The 18,659-nt window shown below is 44.9% G+C and overlaps 1 protein-coding gene across 2 annotated transcripts in view; it reads right to left on the minus strand.

The window, feature by feature from the left end:
- EML6 (EMAP like 6) overlaps nt 1–14,865 on the minus strand; it is an 89,436-nt gene extending 74,571 nt beyond the window's left edge. For both annotated transcript variants that reach the window (XM_058801789.1, XM_058801788.1), the window contains exon 1: nt 14,669–14,865. In XM_058801789.1, the coding sequence (XP_058657772.1) occupies nt 14,669–14,865 (197 nt within the window). The remainder of the gene's footprint in view (nt 1–14,668) is intronic.
- Between the last annotated feature and the right edge of the window lie 3,794 nt (nt 14,866–18,659).

Genomic DNA, 18,659 nt, shown 5'->3' on the forward strand with positions numbered 1-18,659 from the left:
AATAATTAAACTAAGGAGAAAAGAAGGGAATGACTTGATTAGTTACTTAGAAAATAAAGTTCACCCAGCCTGGAGTGCCATACAGCAGCAGGCTGCCTGAGCAGTTAGAAAGTTCATTTTATTATTCCATCAATCCACTGCCCAATGAAGTAAAAGAAAGAAGCATCTTCAAAGGTAAACATTATTAATAATTTCACAAGCCAAAGTAAAATATTCCTTTGCCTTCTGGACTCTCACAAAGGCTGTACCAGCTCTAGATCTGTGTTTTTTCAGGCTCATGTGGATATGAGCAGTGCTTTCAGATGAGAAGCTGTAATTCATCAGCACTAGAAATCAAATTTCTTCTTACACTTGTACAATAGAAAATCTTACTCTGGAGAGCCCAAACAGCAGAGTTAATACCAACATGCCAAGTGCATCAGCCATCCCCTGCCTCTGCTACAACTGCTGAAATGAAATAAATCAAATGCTCTTTTCCCCAGAGTCGTTTCCACAATCACATTAAAATGTAGGATTTGAACACAATCAACTCAGCCCACTCAGTCACTGCCCAGGGTCTGTGGGACACAGCCCAGGGTGTTGTTGTTAGAATTTTGCACTGCAAACCAGCTTTGAGCTGAGCTGGGGATTCAGAGCTTTTGTTGTGCTCCCAATACAGGCAAAGAGATCAAATAGGAAGCAGAATTAATTTAGGTAAGGGGGCATTGGAGGAATTCCCAGATTTGCCATAGAAGGAAGAATAAAACTGAGAGTTCCATGCCAGTAGTACCTAAGTTTGCTGGTTTAAATTATCTGTATTACTGACACACTTGCAGCTCAGCTGAAATTACAGCTGGCAGCATTTGCTGATCAGATTTGGATTTCTGAAAGCAGAAGATTAATGGAGATGAGTGGTGTGGGACACATTATCCACATTCTGCTCTCCCTTGCAAAAATATCAGACGAATTGAGAAACACCCAGAATTTTAATGCATGTTAATTTCAGCAATGCATTTTGCATACATTTGCTTTTATTTTTGTATTCTGCAGGCAGCTGGAATAAGTAAAAAAAGATCTATAATCATCTCAGAATTAGAAAAAAAAGTTGAAAGTCAAAGCTTTATTATGTATTCATTATTTAAATATTAAAATAGTAAAATTATATTCTTTGGCTTTCATGATCTTATAACAAAGCCATAAACATATCTAGAAGTGTTTTCACTTTTACTTGAAATGAGATTCATAACGTGACTGGCACACACCTTAAAAACATTGTTTTGTTTGAAGTTAATTGCATCTAGAAATTATAATCAGGAAAAAGGTTGATTTTTTTTGGTTTTTGTGTTTCTTGGTTCATTGATTATTTTTATGTGTAAAACAATAGTTCTAAGATGCTTAATTACCAACATGGTATTAGATGATAGTTTAACATGGTATTAGATAATAGTAACTTTTTCATTTATTTAGAAAATTATTGAAATTATTGCACTTCTGTGTAATAACATTCAAGATATCTTATTTGGCTGAAAACAGGGCTTTTTTACTGAATGGGATTTTTGACTTTTTCTAAGCTGTCCAGAGCAGGTCCAACAGGATGTCACCCCTTAGCAGTATTTTACAATCAGCAGTTACAGTTCAAAAAACCCCCCATAAACCTGGAGATTGGCATCTATTTTCCAACAATTCCTCATTTTAAAACCTTCACTTTGAGATGTAGCTTTAGGAAGAGGAGCTTTTGTAGGTTTTCATTTAATACTTCACAGGTAATACCACATTTGAGTCCCAGCTCTCCCCAGGCAGCCTGTTCCATAGAAAGTTCCACAGAAAGTTGGTTTTGGGTTTCAGGGGAGTGCTTTGGGAACAATCCAGCCCCTTCTCAGAACAAACACCTCCAGTGAGGAACTGAACTGTCCTCAGGCACTCAGGGGAGGAGCCACAACAGAAATAGGGATCCTTACACAGAAAGGTGAGAATGGAACAAGCAAACAAACACAAAAGGATGCAAGAACAGAATGAAGGGGAAATAAGAGAGCAAGGAAAGTTCCCACATATCAGTGCAAGAATGTCAGAGTTAGAGAGGCTGAGGCAGCCTCTAGGGGGTGACTGTGGGGTCACAATGAAGAGCAGATTGCAGCAGCTGAGTGGGAGTTTAATTGATAACTCTGCAGTCACCCCCTGAAGGCTGGTGAGAAGCACTCTTCTTTATTCACTCTGTCAGCTGGGCCTTCTTGTTACAACAACGTAAGAAATAGAACTAAAATTAATTCGAGAAAAAAAGGAAAAAAATATTCAGTCAAACAAAGCATAATCTAAAACATAAATGAGGATTCTAATTAAGAAAAATAAAGTTTATGTTCAGAATGTATGAGATGCTGCCAAATTTTTCTGTGAACCGAATTGCCCGGGACTTCTGCTGGTTTCTGGAAGAGCTGATCAAAACCACAGCTCACATTCTGAAGGTGAGAGAGGTGGAAGGTGTTGCATGCTGCATGAACAACCAAGGCTGGGGAGCCCCACATCCATGGGAAATCCAAGAATAAAACAGGAGACCAACCTGACTTGTCATTCCCTTGGAACTCTCCCCTTTGGGGGGGATGCCAGGGGTACCAGCAGAGCAGTTCCACCTCACTGACTGAGGGAGCCAGGGGAAAAACTGCAATCCAGCATGTTGGAAACAGTATGCTAACATTCCCACAGCAACAACCGGTGCAGGACATAACTGAAAATGACATTTGAAATGCCACAGTCTGCCTTCAGATGAGAGAAATGAAGAGCTAAAACTCCCCAGGACCTCCTGAGCACAATGCAAGGTCTGATGCCTTAAATTCATGCTGACATGCAGTGAAACTCTTCTGTTTTAACATATTTGGGCATGTTGTCCTAAAGCCACAGCCCAGGCCCCAAAGAACAAACCATGGTTGTGGCAATTGCTTTTTTTGGTGACTCTCACCTTTTTTTTCTTTTTTAAATTTCTGTCACATACTAGAGGGAAAAACCTCTCCTGTCACAATGCAAGAGTGCAAGAGATTTTTTTTGTTTTTTACTGGAAACATTTCCTAGGAGCCTAAATTTCTGCCAGCACTCAGAAAAAGCTCAGATGTGCCAATATTGAACAATTCTATGTAGTCTCAACTGCTTAACAAGTCCAGGATTAAGAGCAGTCCATTCATAAATGGAATTAAGGGACATCAGTCCCCACTGCTTCCTCCAGAGGTAATTATGGAATGAAATTTAGTCCACAATTTATTTGAAAGCCAAAAATACCAATTTTTTCTATTTATGCATTATATAATACTGCATAATATATATATATATATATATATATGTGTGTGTGTGTGTGTGTGTGTGTGTGTGTATTTATATGTATTTATGTGTGTACATAAATTTAAAAACCCAGAACAGAATCCTGCCAAGGGCTGAGGTGGATCACAGAAACTCCAGCTCTGTTGATAGCAGCCTGTGACAGCTGCAGCAGATGTTCAGTTTTGAGGGGCTCAGGCTGATCAAATTGTTGTATCTGTAGGAAGGAAGAAAGCAGGACAGAAATGTGTGCAGTGCAGTGACTGTCATGCTGTACAAAGTAACTGCTGCCAAACTAAATGACAAGGTAAAAGAACATTTACCCCTTCCACAGATTGGAAATGAAAAACAACAGATACCACAGAGAACGTGGGAAATGCAATAACATTCAAGTAATATTTAATACTGCAAGAATCAGGGCATTCTGAAGAGCTGACTTATTTAACAGCAATTAGATAAGTCTGTCCTCAGTTGAAACACACAGTACATTGTTATTCCTTATTTAAATTCTCTTCTGACCCTTCACCTGGTCCAACAGGCAATGAAGACACAATTGTGAAGTTCTACTGATGCAGACACAGACAAATGCATGCTGCTTTCTCAGCTCCCTTCCAGGAAAATGTTTTATTTCACATAAGGCCAGCTCTCAGAGAACAAGACTCTCTGTTCAGATTTACAATATTCTTAAAATAGGCCTGTGCAGAAATAAATAGCTGTCACCCATCTCCCATGCAGATCTGAGATTTCCTCACATGCCTGGTCACACTCGTGCATCCACCAGGCTCTGGGAAGTTAAAGATCCACACCCTGGTTCCCACCAAAGCACTCAAACAAGCCCTGGAAATTCCTTTTCTAGAAATTTTAGAATGGAAGATTAGTTTACTTCCAAGCTTTTAGAGTGATCCATCTGTGTAACAGAGCAATTCATATGTTCCCTCATAAGGCAGTGCCCACAGAGTCATCACCATGGCTGGAAAGCAAAATCACGTCTGTGGTAACTCCTCAGAAAGGGAAGAGAAATGGCAAAAAGTGAGGAGAGAGTCTGGGAATTCAGCAAGTTCTGTGAATCAGATAACTTCCCTTCTGTGCTGGCTACAAAATGGATGGCTGGGGTTTAAAACATGGAGGGGAAAGGTTCAGAACCTCTATTCAGTTTTATTTTAGGCAGCAATGGGCAGAGGTTTGAGGAAAGCTGCCCTTGCACGTGGAATAAGCTCAGGTCCTGACCCCTGCGGTCTCAAGGAGCACCACAGCCAGACATTGGAACAAACCACACAAACACCTGACACTGTGCAAAGCCCACAAGCCACATCCAAACCCAACTCAACAGGAACTTGTCATGTTTATGGGAGTGCCTTACAGTGGCTTCAAAATGAACTCTTATCAAATGTAAATACAGCAAGTTTCAAATAGAAGGTTATGCCATCTTCGTAAATTCATGTTTTCCATAAGTAAAACTTTCAGTATTACATTTCTGAAGAAGGAAAGTGTCACTGGAAGTGCTCACCAACCCTCCTGTTCCACTGAAAGACTCATCAGGCATTTTGAAAAGATGCTCACAAACCACTTCAGCCTCTCTGTCCTTCCACAGAACCAGCTGCACTAGGCACCCTCAGAATATAGGACCATCCCTATTATTCAAACATGTCTTTTAATGCAATTTAAGATTATTAATTATCCAACCAGTTATTAATTTTACCTGTGTTTTAGTGGATGTGCAGCCAGTCACAGACACATATGAAGTTATGACCACCAAAATCCATGACCTGCTGTATTTAAGGGAGATTACCCTGATCCAAAAAATGCCTTTTAAACTTCTGTTTTGTGAGACTAATACCAGGAGTTATGTAAACAAACATGGAATTGTGCATTTCTGTGTTTTTATGTAAGCACTGTGATCCATTTTCTTGCCTATTACTATTATTTCCCTTTTTCTCTTGGTTTCTCAGCCAACTCCTCAGAGCAGAGACTGGGAACCTGGAGTTGTGCTCTCAGTGAAACCTCAGAGAGCTGGGCTCATCAGAGCCCTTTCTGCTGCATTTTAGGCTCAGTGCTGCAGCGGATGCTGAGAAGTTTTTGCCATTATGTAACTGCCTGGCAGCATGTAGCTTCAGGCAGTTATAATCTGGTTTACTGCTTGTCATTTGCTAATACTTGGGGGTTTTTCCTCTAGCTTATGCTCTCAGGGATGTTACAGGGGGGGAGAGAGAGAGGACAGAGCAGGTTCAGCCCCAGCTGCCAGGCTCGAGTGGAGAGCACAGCACATCTCCCTGCTCATGCCCTGAGCCTCCTGCAGCACCCAGAGCACTGCCCTGCCCTGCCACACACAGGATGGCTCTGCTGGTGCCTCCCTGTCCCTGCCCTGCCACACACAGCCTGGGCTCTGCTGGTGCCTCCCTGTCCCTGCCCTGCCACACACAGGCTGGCTCTGCTGGTGCCTCCCTGTCCCTGGCCCTGCCACACACAGGCTGGCTCTGCTGGTGCCTCCCTGGCCCTGCCCTGCCACACACAGGCTGGGCTCTGCTGGTGCCTCCCTGTCCCTGCCACACACAGGCTGGCTCTGCTGGTGCCTCCCTGTCCCTGTCCCTGCCACACACAGGCTGGCTCTGCTGGTGCCTCCCTGTCCCTGGCCCTGCCACACACAGGATGGCTCTGCTGGTGCCTCCCTGTCCCTGCCACACACAGCCTGGGCTCTGCTGGTGCCTCCCTGTCCCTGCCACACACAGCCTGGGCTCTGCTGGTGCCTCCCTGTCCCTGCCACACACAGCCTGGGCTCTGCTGGTGCCTCCCTGTCCCTGCCACACACAGCCTGGGCTCTGCTGGTGCCTCCCTGTCCCTGCCACACACAGCCTGGGCTCTGCTGGTGCCTCCCTGTCCCTGCCACACACAGGATGGCTCTGCTGGTGCCTCCCTGTCCCTGCCCTGCCACACACAGCCTGGGCTCTGCTGGTGCCTCCCTGTCCCTGCCCTGCCACACACAGCCTGGGCTCTGCTGGTGCCTCCCTGTCCCTGCCACACACAGCCTGGGCTCTGCTGGTGCCTCCCTGTCCCTGCCACACACAGCCTGGGCTCTGCTGGTGCCTCCCTGTCCCTGCCACACACAGGCTGGCTCTGCTGGTGCCTCCCTGGCCCTGCCACACACAGCCTGGGCTCTGCTGGTGCCTCCCTGGCCCTGCCCTGCCACACACAGGCTGGCTCTGCTGGTGCCTCCCTGGCCCTGCCACACACAGCCTGGGCTCTGCTGGTGCCTCCCTGGCCCTGTCCCTGCTGGTGGCTCCTGTGCTCTGGAGGCTGAGGCTGAGCAGGATGTCGGAGCACAAGCCCCAGGTAAGATTTAATTCCAATCAAATCTGCTCATGGAGTGCGTTCAGCAGGGCTGGGCAGAATTCCAGGTTTAACCACACCGTGGCAGCCAGCCAGGAGTGGGAAATAGCAACACACTTGGTGCTGTGCAGGGCCAGAGAAACAGGTCCCTGCATCGCTGCCTGGAGAGCCTCAATTCTTTCAGAGCAGTAAAAATCACAAGCTCCTAAAGGAGGCTTCACATGTCCTTGAGAACACTTTATATATCGATTTGTTTTTCTATTCTTTTACAGTTTTCCTGAGCTAAATATCCTTTTCCCTTCATTCTTTCACCCATGCCAGATTAGACAAAAGATATATCCCAGCTAATTCTTCAGTACAAACCTAAGGGAAGAATTACAATGGACAAGCTCTCCCTGGGAAGGGAGCAGCCGAGAGCCAGTGAGGGTTCTTTTATATGTCTGCACTCTGCTCGTTCTGCAACAAAACTAAAATGGCATTTTTCATGCTGTATTTTATTTCTCTTTCCATGAACTCAATCTCCTTAAAGGAGAAAAAAATTAAATCTGAAAATGATAGAAGCCATGGGAAAACTAAATATGAAAATAAAACTAACAAAAAACATGAAGCCCTCAAAATTCCATGTTCTTGGCTAAATTCTATTTCAAAGGAAGAAATTAATTTATATCTATTTTATTAAGATTGAAATTGTTTATAAAATTGCTTTTTTTACAAAAGTATTAGTGTTCTGCCAGGGAGGACTTGAATTTATGAAAGGTGATTTTTAAAAGAATATAAGGAGAACTTAAAAGGATAAAAGGAGAATTTTTAATAATCTGAACTGTCCTTGCCAGAGGAGCCAAGATGGAAGAAAGATGAGCCTAAAACAGATGTGTAGATTCCTTTAAAAAATGTGTTCCTCCTCCAGTTAATGGAAGAGAAATAATGGGAATTACCTCTCTTAATTTATTCTGTGCCAAAATTTTCTGCCACAATAGGAAATGTCAAATTTTCATTTGAAATTAATTTGAAATATTTATTTGGAGATCTGTGATACAATTATATCACAAACTATATATTCCAAAGAGTTTCATATCCAAAAGAAGGCCCCCAAAATTTTGAGTGCATTCTGAGTGACATGACCTGTAATACAGAAACCAACTGATTATTAAAGGAAAAGGAACATTTTTAACACCAATATTTAACAACATGAAACAATCAAAAATCTCATCCAGTCCCAAAGAAGAGGAGTGCATATGGAAGGTCACAGTGCTCTGCTGTGCATCTTCTGCAAAGTCCCAATGAAATATTCCTTATGGCCACAATTAATGAAAGCTGCCAGACCATGGAGTGACATTAACCCAACGTGTAGCTAAGAAGATCCAGCAGAATTCCTGTCTGGGATTTATTTGAGTGGGCTACTTGTTCTTATTCCTGTCTAGGACTTATGTGGGTTACTTGTTCTGAGTATCTTTTGAAAAATTCTCTTTTTTGCAGCCCCATAGCCCAGGTGCAATTCTTTATAACTTGGTTCTGGTATTAGAATGCAGTGTACACAGCCAGCCCAAGCAGGGCAGGTGACAGCAGAGGGACAGTTCAGTGCCAGGCCACAGCCACACACCCAACCCAACCCCAGAGAGCTCCCTGGGGAAAGGCAGTTCCATTATTTATTCCCCTCCTGGGAAGGAGGGACTGCATTATAAGGAGTGCAGCAGAGATGCCCCTCCTAAAGCAGCCTGAGATCCCGGACAGAACCACACAAACCTCCTCAGTCTGACAAGCAAAAGCTTTAAAATGGCTCTCTCAACTGAAGACAGCTTTCATAAAGACTCATTTAATATCCTTTTAGACACTTGTGGCCACTCCCAGATGCCACGTGTTTTAAAACACTCAAACAAATCCCCCATGGAAGTAAAAGGCCAGCACATATGCAACAATCACTGCACCTGCATGAGACCTTGAATCAGGAACACAACTGAATACGATAAACTTGTTTTACAGCCATTAAGAAAGAGTAGTTTGACCAAACAGCATTTCAATTTTTATATTTTTTTAAATAAATAATTTCTAAGCAGATGAGAATCCCATGGAATCCTAGAGGGATCAGGAACCTGCTGTAGATCTGCTAAAATCTTATTTAGGTGCAGCCACACTTGTACATGCCCAGCTCTGGTGGGACCAGGGCCACAGAGCAGATCCCAGTGGCCTCATCTCTGATCTGACACAGGAAGCTCAACTTCTCCCTCATCATAGATTCCAGCACTGGGAGAAGCCAAAGGGTTCTTTAAGGACCTTACAAACAGTGCTCAAACACCAGAGAGATGAAAGGAAAAGTTAAAGAAATTTACATTTAACACCTTTTCTGGTCAGACAGCAGCTGACTGTGACTAACCTGCAGTTACAGAGCTCCCAGCATACAGAGGAGGAGGCCTGCTCTGCCAAGTCAGGGTGAAAGCAAAAGGGCTCCAGCCTTGATATTGAAAGTATCACCACAGTAAGTGATACTTTCAATATTTCTCTCTACACGTGGAAAACAGTTTCTGAGGATGAGGAAGCAGACATTTGGCATGAATAGATGCCCAATTTTCATGTGGAGGCATCAATATTAGTGCTACTACATACAAACTGCAGTGCCAGTCAGTAATTTTCACGTAGGGTTATGCCTTGAACATTCAAGTCTGCTAAAATAATGGAGGCACTCAAAATTCCTCATAAAAAATCCAGTAAAATCTTTTGTACCAAGGAGTGTTAGGCAGCCAAAATAACAGGGTTGCTGTGTCACTCTGAGAGTAACCTTTATTTTATGTTCTGTTTTAATTACCATCATTTTAGTGAATTTCCAGCCATCTGTCAGAGAAGAAAGAACAAACTTCACCACCAGCACCCACAGAAGTTCCAGCAGTCACGTCAAGCATACCAAGGCTCATTGTGCTGCTGGAACAATTAGAGGAGCTTGACATCAACACACACTCAGCCTTGAGATCAGCCTCCCTAAAGCTTTAGGGGTCTGTTCCCAGGCCTGTATAAATACCAGCTCTGAAGGGAATTTAAATTCAATGTGTCTCTTGGACAGCCAACACACACAGCTAAATGTTCCTGGGGTAGAAATGCACCTCATGAAAAACAAGCTGATGTTCCAAAGAAGAGCTTTTAGGTGGGAAGGAAAGGAGGCATTTTTGCTCTTTACCAAAGTTCCCAGTACGAAAGGATAGGAAAAGTCAGGCCAATACCACAAGCAAGCCCTTGCCTTAAGTAATGAAAACAACTAAAATTCCCAAAAACCCGAGCAGCTGGCAAATCACCAAAAGACCTTTTTACAGACCTCCAATCCCCTCCTACTTTCACACAGAAGCATTCCAATATTTGGAGCTGTAGATTTTAATTTTTTTAATTTGAAATTAAGTTAACTCATATGAAAATATTTTCTGTGAGTTTTCATCCTGGTAAGGAGTGATTACACACAACTGCCTGACCATCATGACTCTTGGCCATCTGAAATCAAGCTGAAATAAGTTAAAAAATGCAGAGTCTTAACACATAAGAAATATTAAAAAATGTAGAAAAAATTAGGGTTAGACTGCTCTGGTTAAAGGCTGTGGATAAATGATGACCATTCTCATCAACACATAGTGACAAATGCCTGCTGAGTTTCTCTCCACTTTTAACTGATCTGAGTATTTCTAAATCACTTTCAATAAGATCCTGTGACTGTATATTCCAACACATCTGATGCATTAATACAGATATTTAAGAAACCAATTTATAGCAGGTCATGCCCTGATAAAGACTTCAAACCTAAGCACAGCACAGCTCTCAAGTAGATGCAAAAGAGGCCACTGGAACTCCATGGAATAAACAACATTTTCCCAAGGTTTTCCAGCATTGAAAGCAAAGGAAGCAACAAGCTGGTTAGAGGAGTATCTATGGGGAACTAATTCCTTCCATACAAAACTCATTTAACAACTTGGTGCCTCAAAACAGTTCCCAAAACCCTGCTGCACCCCCAGTGTGCCATGTCTGTTAAGTTTGGATGGCTTGGTGGATGCACCAGTGTAGCATCCATGAAACAGGGCTGGAATTTCTGCTGTTGAAAATCTCTCCCAAAATCTCTCTTTTATGCACTGAATCTCAGCAGTTCTGTGGGGTCACCTGGGGTGTCTAAAATCCAGGGTTAGCCCAAGCTGCAGGCAGTGCAGCTCTCATGCACTGATGATAAACAATAACCACAGCAACCTGAACACCATTCTACAGCCAACACCTGCTGTCACCTTCCAAATGGTGGCAACTGAACAGAAATTTTAAGTATTTTAGATCCCTTAATAAGCATAACAGAAATTTAAAGTATTTTAGATCCCTTAATAAGCATAAACAGAGATATTATAACACTTAATTTTAAATAAAAAATATTAATGTACAATTCAGATCTTCTGTCTCTGAGGTTTTGATTTGCATAGCTCTGCAAATCAGAAGTTCCAGAATTATATTTACTGTGGTCAGCAATACACAACACTGCTTGAAGCATATCACTCCTTTTTTCCCCAGAGCACAAGAGCAGAGATCCCCATCCTGACACACATCCAGTCTCCTGGAACGACCCTTGTGGAGAGCAGTCCAGGCCTCAGTGGCTCCCACAGCCCAGGAAATGCCATCCCCGCTGGCACGGCCGCGCTTTAATCCCAGTCTGTCACACAGCAGCACCCCCAGCACACTGAGCAATATTCTGATAAATCCCAGCTGTGAGCAGCCCTGCAATCCATGGATAACAGCAGGGCTTTGCAGGGACTGCAGTGACCTGGGAGGGGCAGCAGGCTTGGTGCCTCACAGAGACCGGCATGGAGGCAGCCAGGATGCAAACCTGCTTCTCTAAGTGCACGACATACAAAATATCAGATGCCACAAGAACCGGGGTGTGTGACAGTAGAACATAGACAGGACAACTGTTCAATACTGCAGAAATTCTTGGAACTCGAAAACAGGGAGAAATAACTTTGTCACTACACCACAGGAAAAATTTCTCAGGGTTAGGAATCTCTGTTCACAAATGACTTCTGCAGAAAGAAATAAAATCAGTTGTATTTTAAGTGATAGTGAGAAGTATCTCAATGGGTTATATTCTTATTTTTGCTGTTTGCTGTGGCATTTACATTTTTCTGCACAAATTGCAGAAAAAATATAAGAAAGAACTGCCTCCAAGATTTAATTTAGAGAAAAACAAGGACTGATCATTACTGTCCTACAAGTAATGCACAATATTAAAGTAAGGAAATCTGTTCTTTTGAGAGTTTTCAATTATTGTCAAAGCCAATGCTCTCACAAACTCCTCTGCACAGCAGGGCTCACTGAAAGGTTAAATCAGTGGGTCAGGGCCTCCTCTCCTCCTGGAGTCACAGGAGGCACTGGAAGCCCAGCGCCTGGTGTGGCTTTGCACAGAAAACAGGACAATTCCGAGCTCCCTTGTTCCTGCTGGAACATCGACCTTATTAGCTGAGTGCAGAACATTCAGTTCCTGTACAGCAGAACTCGCCTTTCAAATGGGAATCTTGGAAAAAAGGCATTTCTCCAATACAATAACATTTAATCCAATACTTTCTGCTCTGCTTTAGCCCAAACTAAATTATGTCCAGCTGCATTACCTTGATGCAAAACAAGAGACAGAACTATTAATCTTGGAGAACATCTTAAACATACACACCTGCCCTTTCCACCAAGGACAAACATCCCCTCTCATGACTTCAGTAAACACTTCAGGATAACACACAATATTACTTCTGAGAATCGTGGGGTTCTCATCTTTTTTTTCAACAATGCAGCATTCACAAAAACACAAAAAAAATTCACAGAAGGAGATAACAGCAGTCCTTGGAAACAGAAGATCTCCCCACTTGAAGGTCTCCCAGTCTCAGTGATTCAGGGTATTTTCCAAAATCCAAGTTTTCTTTTTTAAACAGTGTTTCAAACCTCTTTGGAAATGACAACCTGTTGGACTGCCAATGCACACCCTGCTGTTTAGAAGCTGGTCTCAAGCAAGTAAATCCCAACAAACCCAGAAAAACTGGATAAGTACATTCATCCATTCATCTCAAATGGATGAGAGCTGTGAAGCTTAAAATGTGAGAATTTAAATTCCCACACCTATTAGTGATATCAGCAATGACCACACAAGGCATCATCTACTTGAAGTGCTGACAGTGATGGGAATTCCATCAGCAGGGACTGCACAGTGGCAAAGGAGGCAGCCACCAATGCCTTGGTGCCAACAAGAGAATATTCCAGCAGCAGTCTGGGCAGTCTGTCCTTCCTTACACCCCACGTGGTGACAGCAACAGCTCTTGCCCCCTCAGAGCTGACATGAGCTGCTCTTGGCTTCTGCTCATTCATGTCTTCTGGACCCAAATGTTTCATCCTTTGTGGAAAATACAGTTTGCCACCAGAATTCTGATGGTGTGGCAGATCAGAAACCAAACCCATCTTGCCAAAGCACGAGTTGGACACTCAGCAAGTCCCTCAGACACAACAGTTTGAACACATGGCTCTGGTTTCCTTTAAAGAGCCCAACAGGCAGTGTCAAAGTACAAATATGAGACATCAATTCTTTCTATCCCAGTTGTGCTTTCTAAACATGACACTGCCAAAAGCAGACTCCCAGTGTGACAGGTCTCAAAGTAAAGGGTACAGAAGCTGTACAATACATTGGGTTTGGGGAGGGGGGTGCTGTCAGGTGTTATAATAACAATTCAAACATAAGCACAGAAGCACACAACTCCCTACCTACATGGATTACACTTCCTGTACCAAAGTGTATCAAATTTTATGTCCACACAACAAGCAAAACTTTTCATTTCATGATCCTGCAGATGTCTCCAAAACACTGAATCTTCTCCGAGCAGCCCAGCATCTATTTTCAGCAGCCTTTTGGAGCTGATAATACCTTTGGAACCAAAATAAACCTTGATGCACATGCACTGTACTTGATGAAATCCTAGAGAGGGGGAGAAGGCTGCTACGGGGATCCACAGCAGCCAAAAGCTCTTCCTGGGAAAAGTGGAAGGCTTTCTGCAAACAAGGATTGTGTGACAATTGTGTGGTTTGGTTACAGAGTGTCAAAACTCTGGCTGCAGCAGATGCTTCCACAGCACTCCCACACCATGAGTCACCTGGGACTGTTCTGGCTTCACATCATCCAGGAAACGCTTCATTCATGCTGAACTGGGTGAGCAGGGAGGGCAGCACATCGCTGTGCTCAGAGGAGGGGCATCACCAGGCAACATCCTTCGTGAGGATATTCTAGGCTCACATTTCTCTCACCAAGTAGTAGCTACATTAATTTTCTGTTTTACTGATGTAAATTTCTGCATTCTGGACAGATTTTTTTAAAGACTACCTTGAACACTGTAACTGCATTTTTATTTTGGGAGGTGCAGTAAAAATATCAGCATTTCTGTAGGATGAAAATACCAATTAAATCCACTTCTCAGGCAGAATGTGAGAGAAAGGAACGATGAAGTGGACAGATGAGGAGCAAGACCTGGCCATCTTGCATCAGCATGCTTGGGATTGTTTGCCTGGAGTGCAAACAGCTGAATTTGATTTTGATTTACATTTTCTGGATATTAAAACCAGATTAGCTTGAGCTACGTGTCAGATTTATGGCACTCTCATGCTGGGATTTGCTGAGGGCGAGGAGAGCTGCACCTGCCTTCTGCACGAGGTCAGAATTGATAAGCTGGGGTCCCAGCCCAGGAACATCAAGGCACTGGAACCACGATTTTGCAGCACTGTTGCACTGAGATCTTTCCAGTGCTGAAATGAAGCACTTTGCTTTTGGTGCAGTGCAATAGAAAAATTGAACCTTCCCTCCGTTATTATGGCAATATTTTCAAGCTTTGCTACAAAATAATGATAATCAACAGTATCTAGAGATTCAGCTCTCGCAGAGATTGCTGCTAACAAATCTGAGCTGCTCTAAAACGGCAGGTACGAGCCGAGCTGTAAGAGGCCAGGAGGGGGTATTCTGCCAGCACTACATTCTCCTCCCTTCCCTTTAAACCCCTCCCCACCCCACCACCAGAGAAGTCAGCCCCCTTACCTGATAATATCATCGTTGTGCCCGAGGAAGAATTTCTGGCTGTGCTCCCTGGTGTTGTAAACCACGCCGACTCCAGCCACGAAGTACACCACCTCTTTCCCTGCCGTGTAGTACAGGTTGTTCCGGCACTGGTGGCCCCGGTAGCCGTACACCCACTCCAGCCGGAGCTGGCAGCGCGGAGCCGTCCGATCCGCCATGATAACCAGCCCCCTGCCCACCGGCACACACAGCCGAGCGCCGGCCCGCCTTCCCCCGGCACGCTCTTCCCTTCCGAACGGCGGCGATCCCCGCCCGCCTGCCGGAGCCTCAGGTGTCCCTTCCGCGCGGGGATGAGGATGAGGATGGGGCTGGGGCTGGGCCGTGCATCCGCGGATGCGGGATGCCGCCGACGCCGCCGCGCTACCGCCGCGCCGCCACCATCATCTGCTGCTGCCGCTGCCCAGGACGAGCCGCCGCCGCTCCGCCGCCGCTGCGCGACCCGGGCAACTTCCCGGGGGCACAAAAACACACCTACATAAGCAGCACGCCCGGCTTTTTTTTCTTTCCGAAGGCAAAGTAACTTCTGTGCGTCACCAGCACCACCTGCCAAAGTCTCCCCGCTGCGTCTCCCGTGTTGCACCTTCTTGGCTTCCCGCACAAAGCTTCCTGGGCGCTCTTCTTTCTAACATATCTACCCTCGGGGCCAGGGCTGGAAGAGAAGAAAACGCAACACCCGTGCGCTAGAGCCGCAGAGTGCACCTGTGTTTAAAATGCAAAGGGACTGCCTGGATAAGGGGAGCTCTGCTTGGATGGGGAGCTCTCGTTCCGTGAGGGGAGATCTCCTCGGATGGGGGAAGCTCTGCTTGGATGGGGGAAGCTCTGCCTGGATGAGGGGAGCTCTGTTTGGATAGGGGAGTTCTCTTTGGGTGGGGGAACTGCTCTTGGATGGGTGCTGTGGCCACTCTGGGCTGTCTGGGGGGCTCCTGAGGCTTTTCAGCAGGATCCAGTGCTCCGAGTCCTCACACAAACCCTCCCTTTCAATATCATCTCACATACAACACCCAGCATTAATATGGGAATATTACCCCACCTTTCCTCACTCCCAGCAACAGAAAACTTTCTCTTTTTGGAGTCTGTAGTAACTATGTAATTAAGGCAATCTTATTTTCCCGTTTTCAGTCACAAAAAACTCTAGGTCACCACGAGATAGAGGGGACTGCAGTTTTGTTTGGGGTTTTTTTCGGGGGGAGAGGGGTGTTTCCTTTCCCCTCCCCCCTTTTTTTTTTCAATGTTATCCTTTGGAATGATACTATAAGGAACACATTTTCTCTCTTGCCTTCTGCTTTTCCTAAAGCAGAATTCATATTACCGTTATCTGTCGAGCTTGTTTGCTGCATGTTATTGTGTTATCCACTGCTTTATAAGTATCACTGCACAGAAGCCCAAACCCAGCCCTCCAGAAACTCACTCCACAAGGCCACAACCGCAGGGAAGAGGATTCAGAGGAGCAGAACCAAACACCCATTTGCAGTGCACAGCGCCAGACGGAGGGGAAGAGGGAATTCCAAGGCTGACGACCCCTGTACCTTTTCCCACACAACACGCCTCACACCGACCGAGCCGAGGAGCGGCGTGCCGCCACCGCTCGCACACGGGGTCACAGCGCCGGCAGCGCTCCGGGACACGGCAGCGGGACTCTCGCCCTCAGGGGAATGCAAGCCCCGGCGCCACGGGAGCCGCCTCCGGCAGGAGCTCGGCCCCGGGCGGGCGGGGGCGCGGCCGGAGCCCTCACGCCGCCGGCCCTGAGGCGGAGCCGCCTTCCCGCCTCACGGGGCGCGCGCGGGCGGCGGCGCGAGGCCCCTCCCGCCCTGCTGCGGGCGCGCGCCCCTTCCCGCCCTCGCTCATGAGGGGCCCGGCCCTGAGGGCACCGCGGAGCCTTCAGCGATGGCCGGCACAATCCGGCCCCGCCTTCGAGGCACACGCAGATTTAGGGACAAAACCCCCCCATTTTTCTGCTCTCCCCGTGCGCAATAGTCTTCAAAAATCTCACAGACTACAACCAAATTCGCACTCACGTTTTTTAACTCCTTCCCAGCAGCCGCTCACCGCATGCACTTTGTTGTATCATAGAATGGCGGAATGGGTTGAGTGGAAGGGACCCACAAGGATCAGCTCCTGGCCCTGCTCAGGACACCCCAACAATCGCACCCTGCCCCTGAGAGCGCTGTCCTGGAGCTCCGGCAGCCTCGGGACCGTGGCCATTCCCTGGGGAGCCTGGGCACTGCCCGGCACCTTCTGAGGGAATGAGGGAAGAGCCTTCCCCTGATATCCCCCCCAGGCTCTGACACGGCTCCCGCCGTTCCCTCAGGTCCTGCCTAGGTCACGGGAGTGAAGAGATCGATGCCGGCCAATTTTCCCGCCCTGGTATTATTCAATGGAATAACTTCCGTGTGATCGCAGTTTTTTGGGGTTTTTTGGGTTTTTTGTTGTTTTTGTTTTTGTTTTTTTGTTAATTATCTCATTTACATAATAAAATTAATCTATATGATAGATAGGCTCTTCACCTATCCAACTAGTTTCAAGCCTCTGCTGCCGTGGCTGTCACTTCTCTGTGGGCGAGGGCAGTCAAGCTGAACTTTGTGTTTAACCCTTTAGGAAAATTTATATCCTGTGTTTTAGAAAAAAAATTATAAATTATTATCATCATTATTTTAACAATTAAGTACATTAGTCATGAATGAACACCCCATAAAAACCTCAAAGAAAAACCTTAAACATGTGGACTAACACAAGTTCAGTTTAATTCATTTTTCTATAACCTACACTCTCAAGAATTTGGTAAATTTTGATGGTGGTTGAATTAATTAAATTAATTTAAGCATGAGGTTTTGTGTCATTTTTTTTGCAATTCAAAAAATGGCATTATTACTTTCCTATTAAGAGCTGTCATGTTGCAGAGAATGTTCCTCAATGCTGCAGCCTGCTGTTCACTGTCAGCACAACATAAATATCCTGGATGCTCTCATAAACTGTTTTTTGGGTGTTAATTCCAGCTTCTGGAACCCTCAGCATCACAAAGAGAATGGAAGTAGCAATGCAAACCAAAATAAAGTGTGAACCTAAGTTAAAAGAGGGCATTTCTGTTTAAAAAAAGAGTCGTCTGAATATACTACCAATTTCACATAACTGTAAAAATGAATGCTTTAAAACTTAATTAAAAGAGACATAAAAATTGAAAATAGCAGGAGTATTTTTCCTCCTCATTGTGGAAAGGAGCCCACTGGCTGGGAACACATATCCTGTGACTTTACTACTTTTTTATTTTATATTTGAAATGTAAAAGCCAACTAATGTAGCGCCTTGGATGAGTAGTACCTGAGTGACAGTCACCACTCTGCTGAAGGGACAATTTGCTGCTGCTGTTGCATTTTTTGAGGGCTTTGGGGTTGGTTTTTGGGGTTTTTTTGTTTCTTTGGTTGGTTGGTTTTCTGTTTGGTTTGCTTCTTTGAAGCAAGCCTTTTATAGAAGATGCCAGGAAGCACTACATCTCAAATGAACTCCAATCCTCTGTGATATATCCTGCCCACTCTGTACATATCCAAGAGCTGTGATTAACAATGAACACTGAGGGTTTCCCTCCCAGAAACATCTGTCTTATGTCCTAGATCTCTGCTCCACAAAATAGCCTTTATAATTCATATTTTTATGGATGAATGTGCAGCAGATGCACAGAGATGGCATATTAATTGGTATTTCAAAATTGGTACCTCTTATCTGAGCTGCAAATACTTTTTAAAATTATATAAAATCCCTAATAACTCAGGGGAGGGATCAGAAGCAGGAGCTGTGATCTAGTTCTGTTTATTTGTTGCCTGGCATTACATTAATCCAATCCTGACTGATGCCTCTCGGTGATTTTACAATTTAACTACAAAATCATAACAGGGGAATTGGCTCTAAGCTCTTATCCCTTGTGGGCAGAAATACTGATTTGCATTAATGCAATGCTTGG

This window comes from Ammospiza caudacuta, chromosome 3 (genome assembly GCF_027887145.1).
Source record: "Ammospiza caudacuta isolate bAmmCau1 chromosome 3, bAmmCau1.pri, whole genome shotgun sequence".
Lineage (NCBI taxonomy): Eukaryota > Metazoa > Chordata > Aves > Passeriformes > Passerellidae > Ammospiza > Ammospiza caudacuta.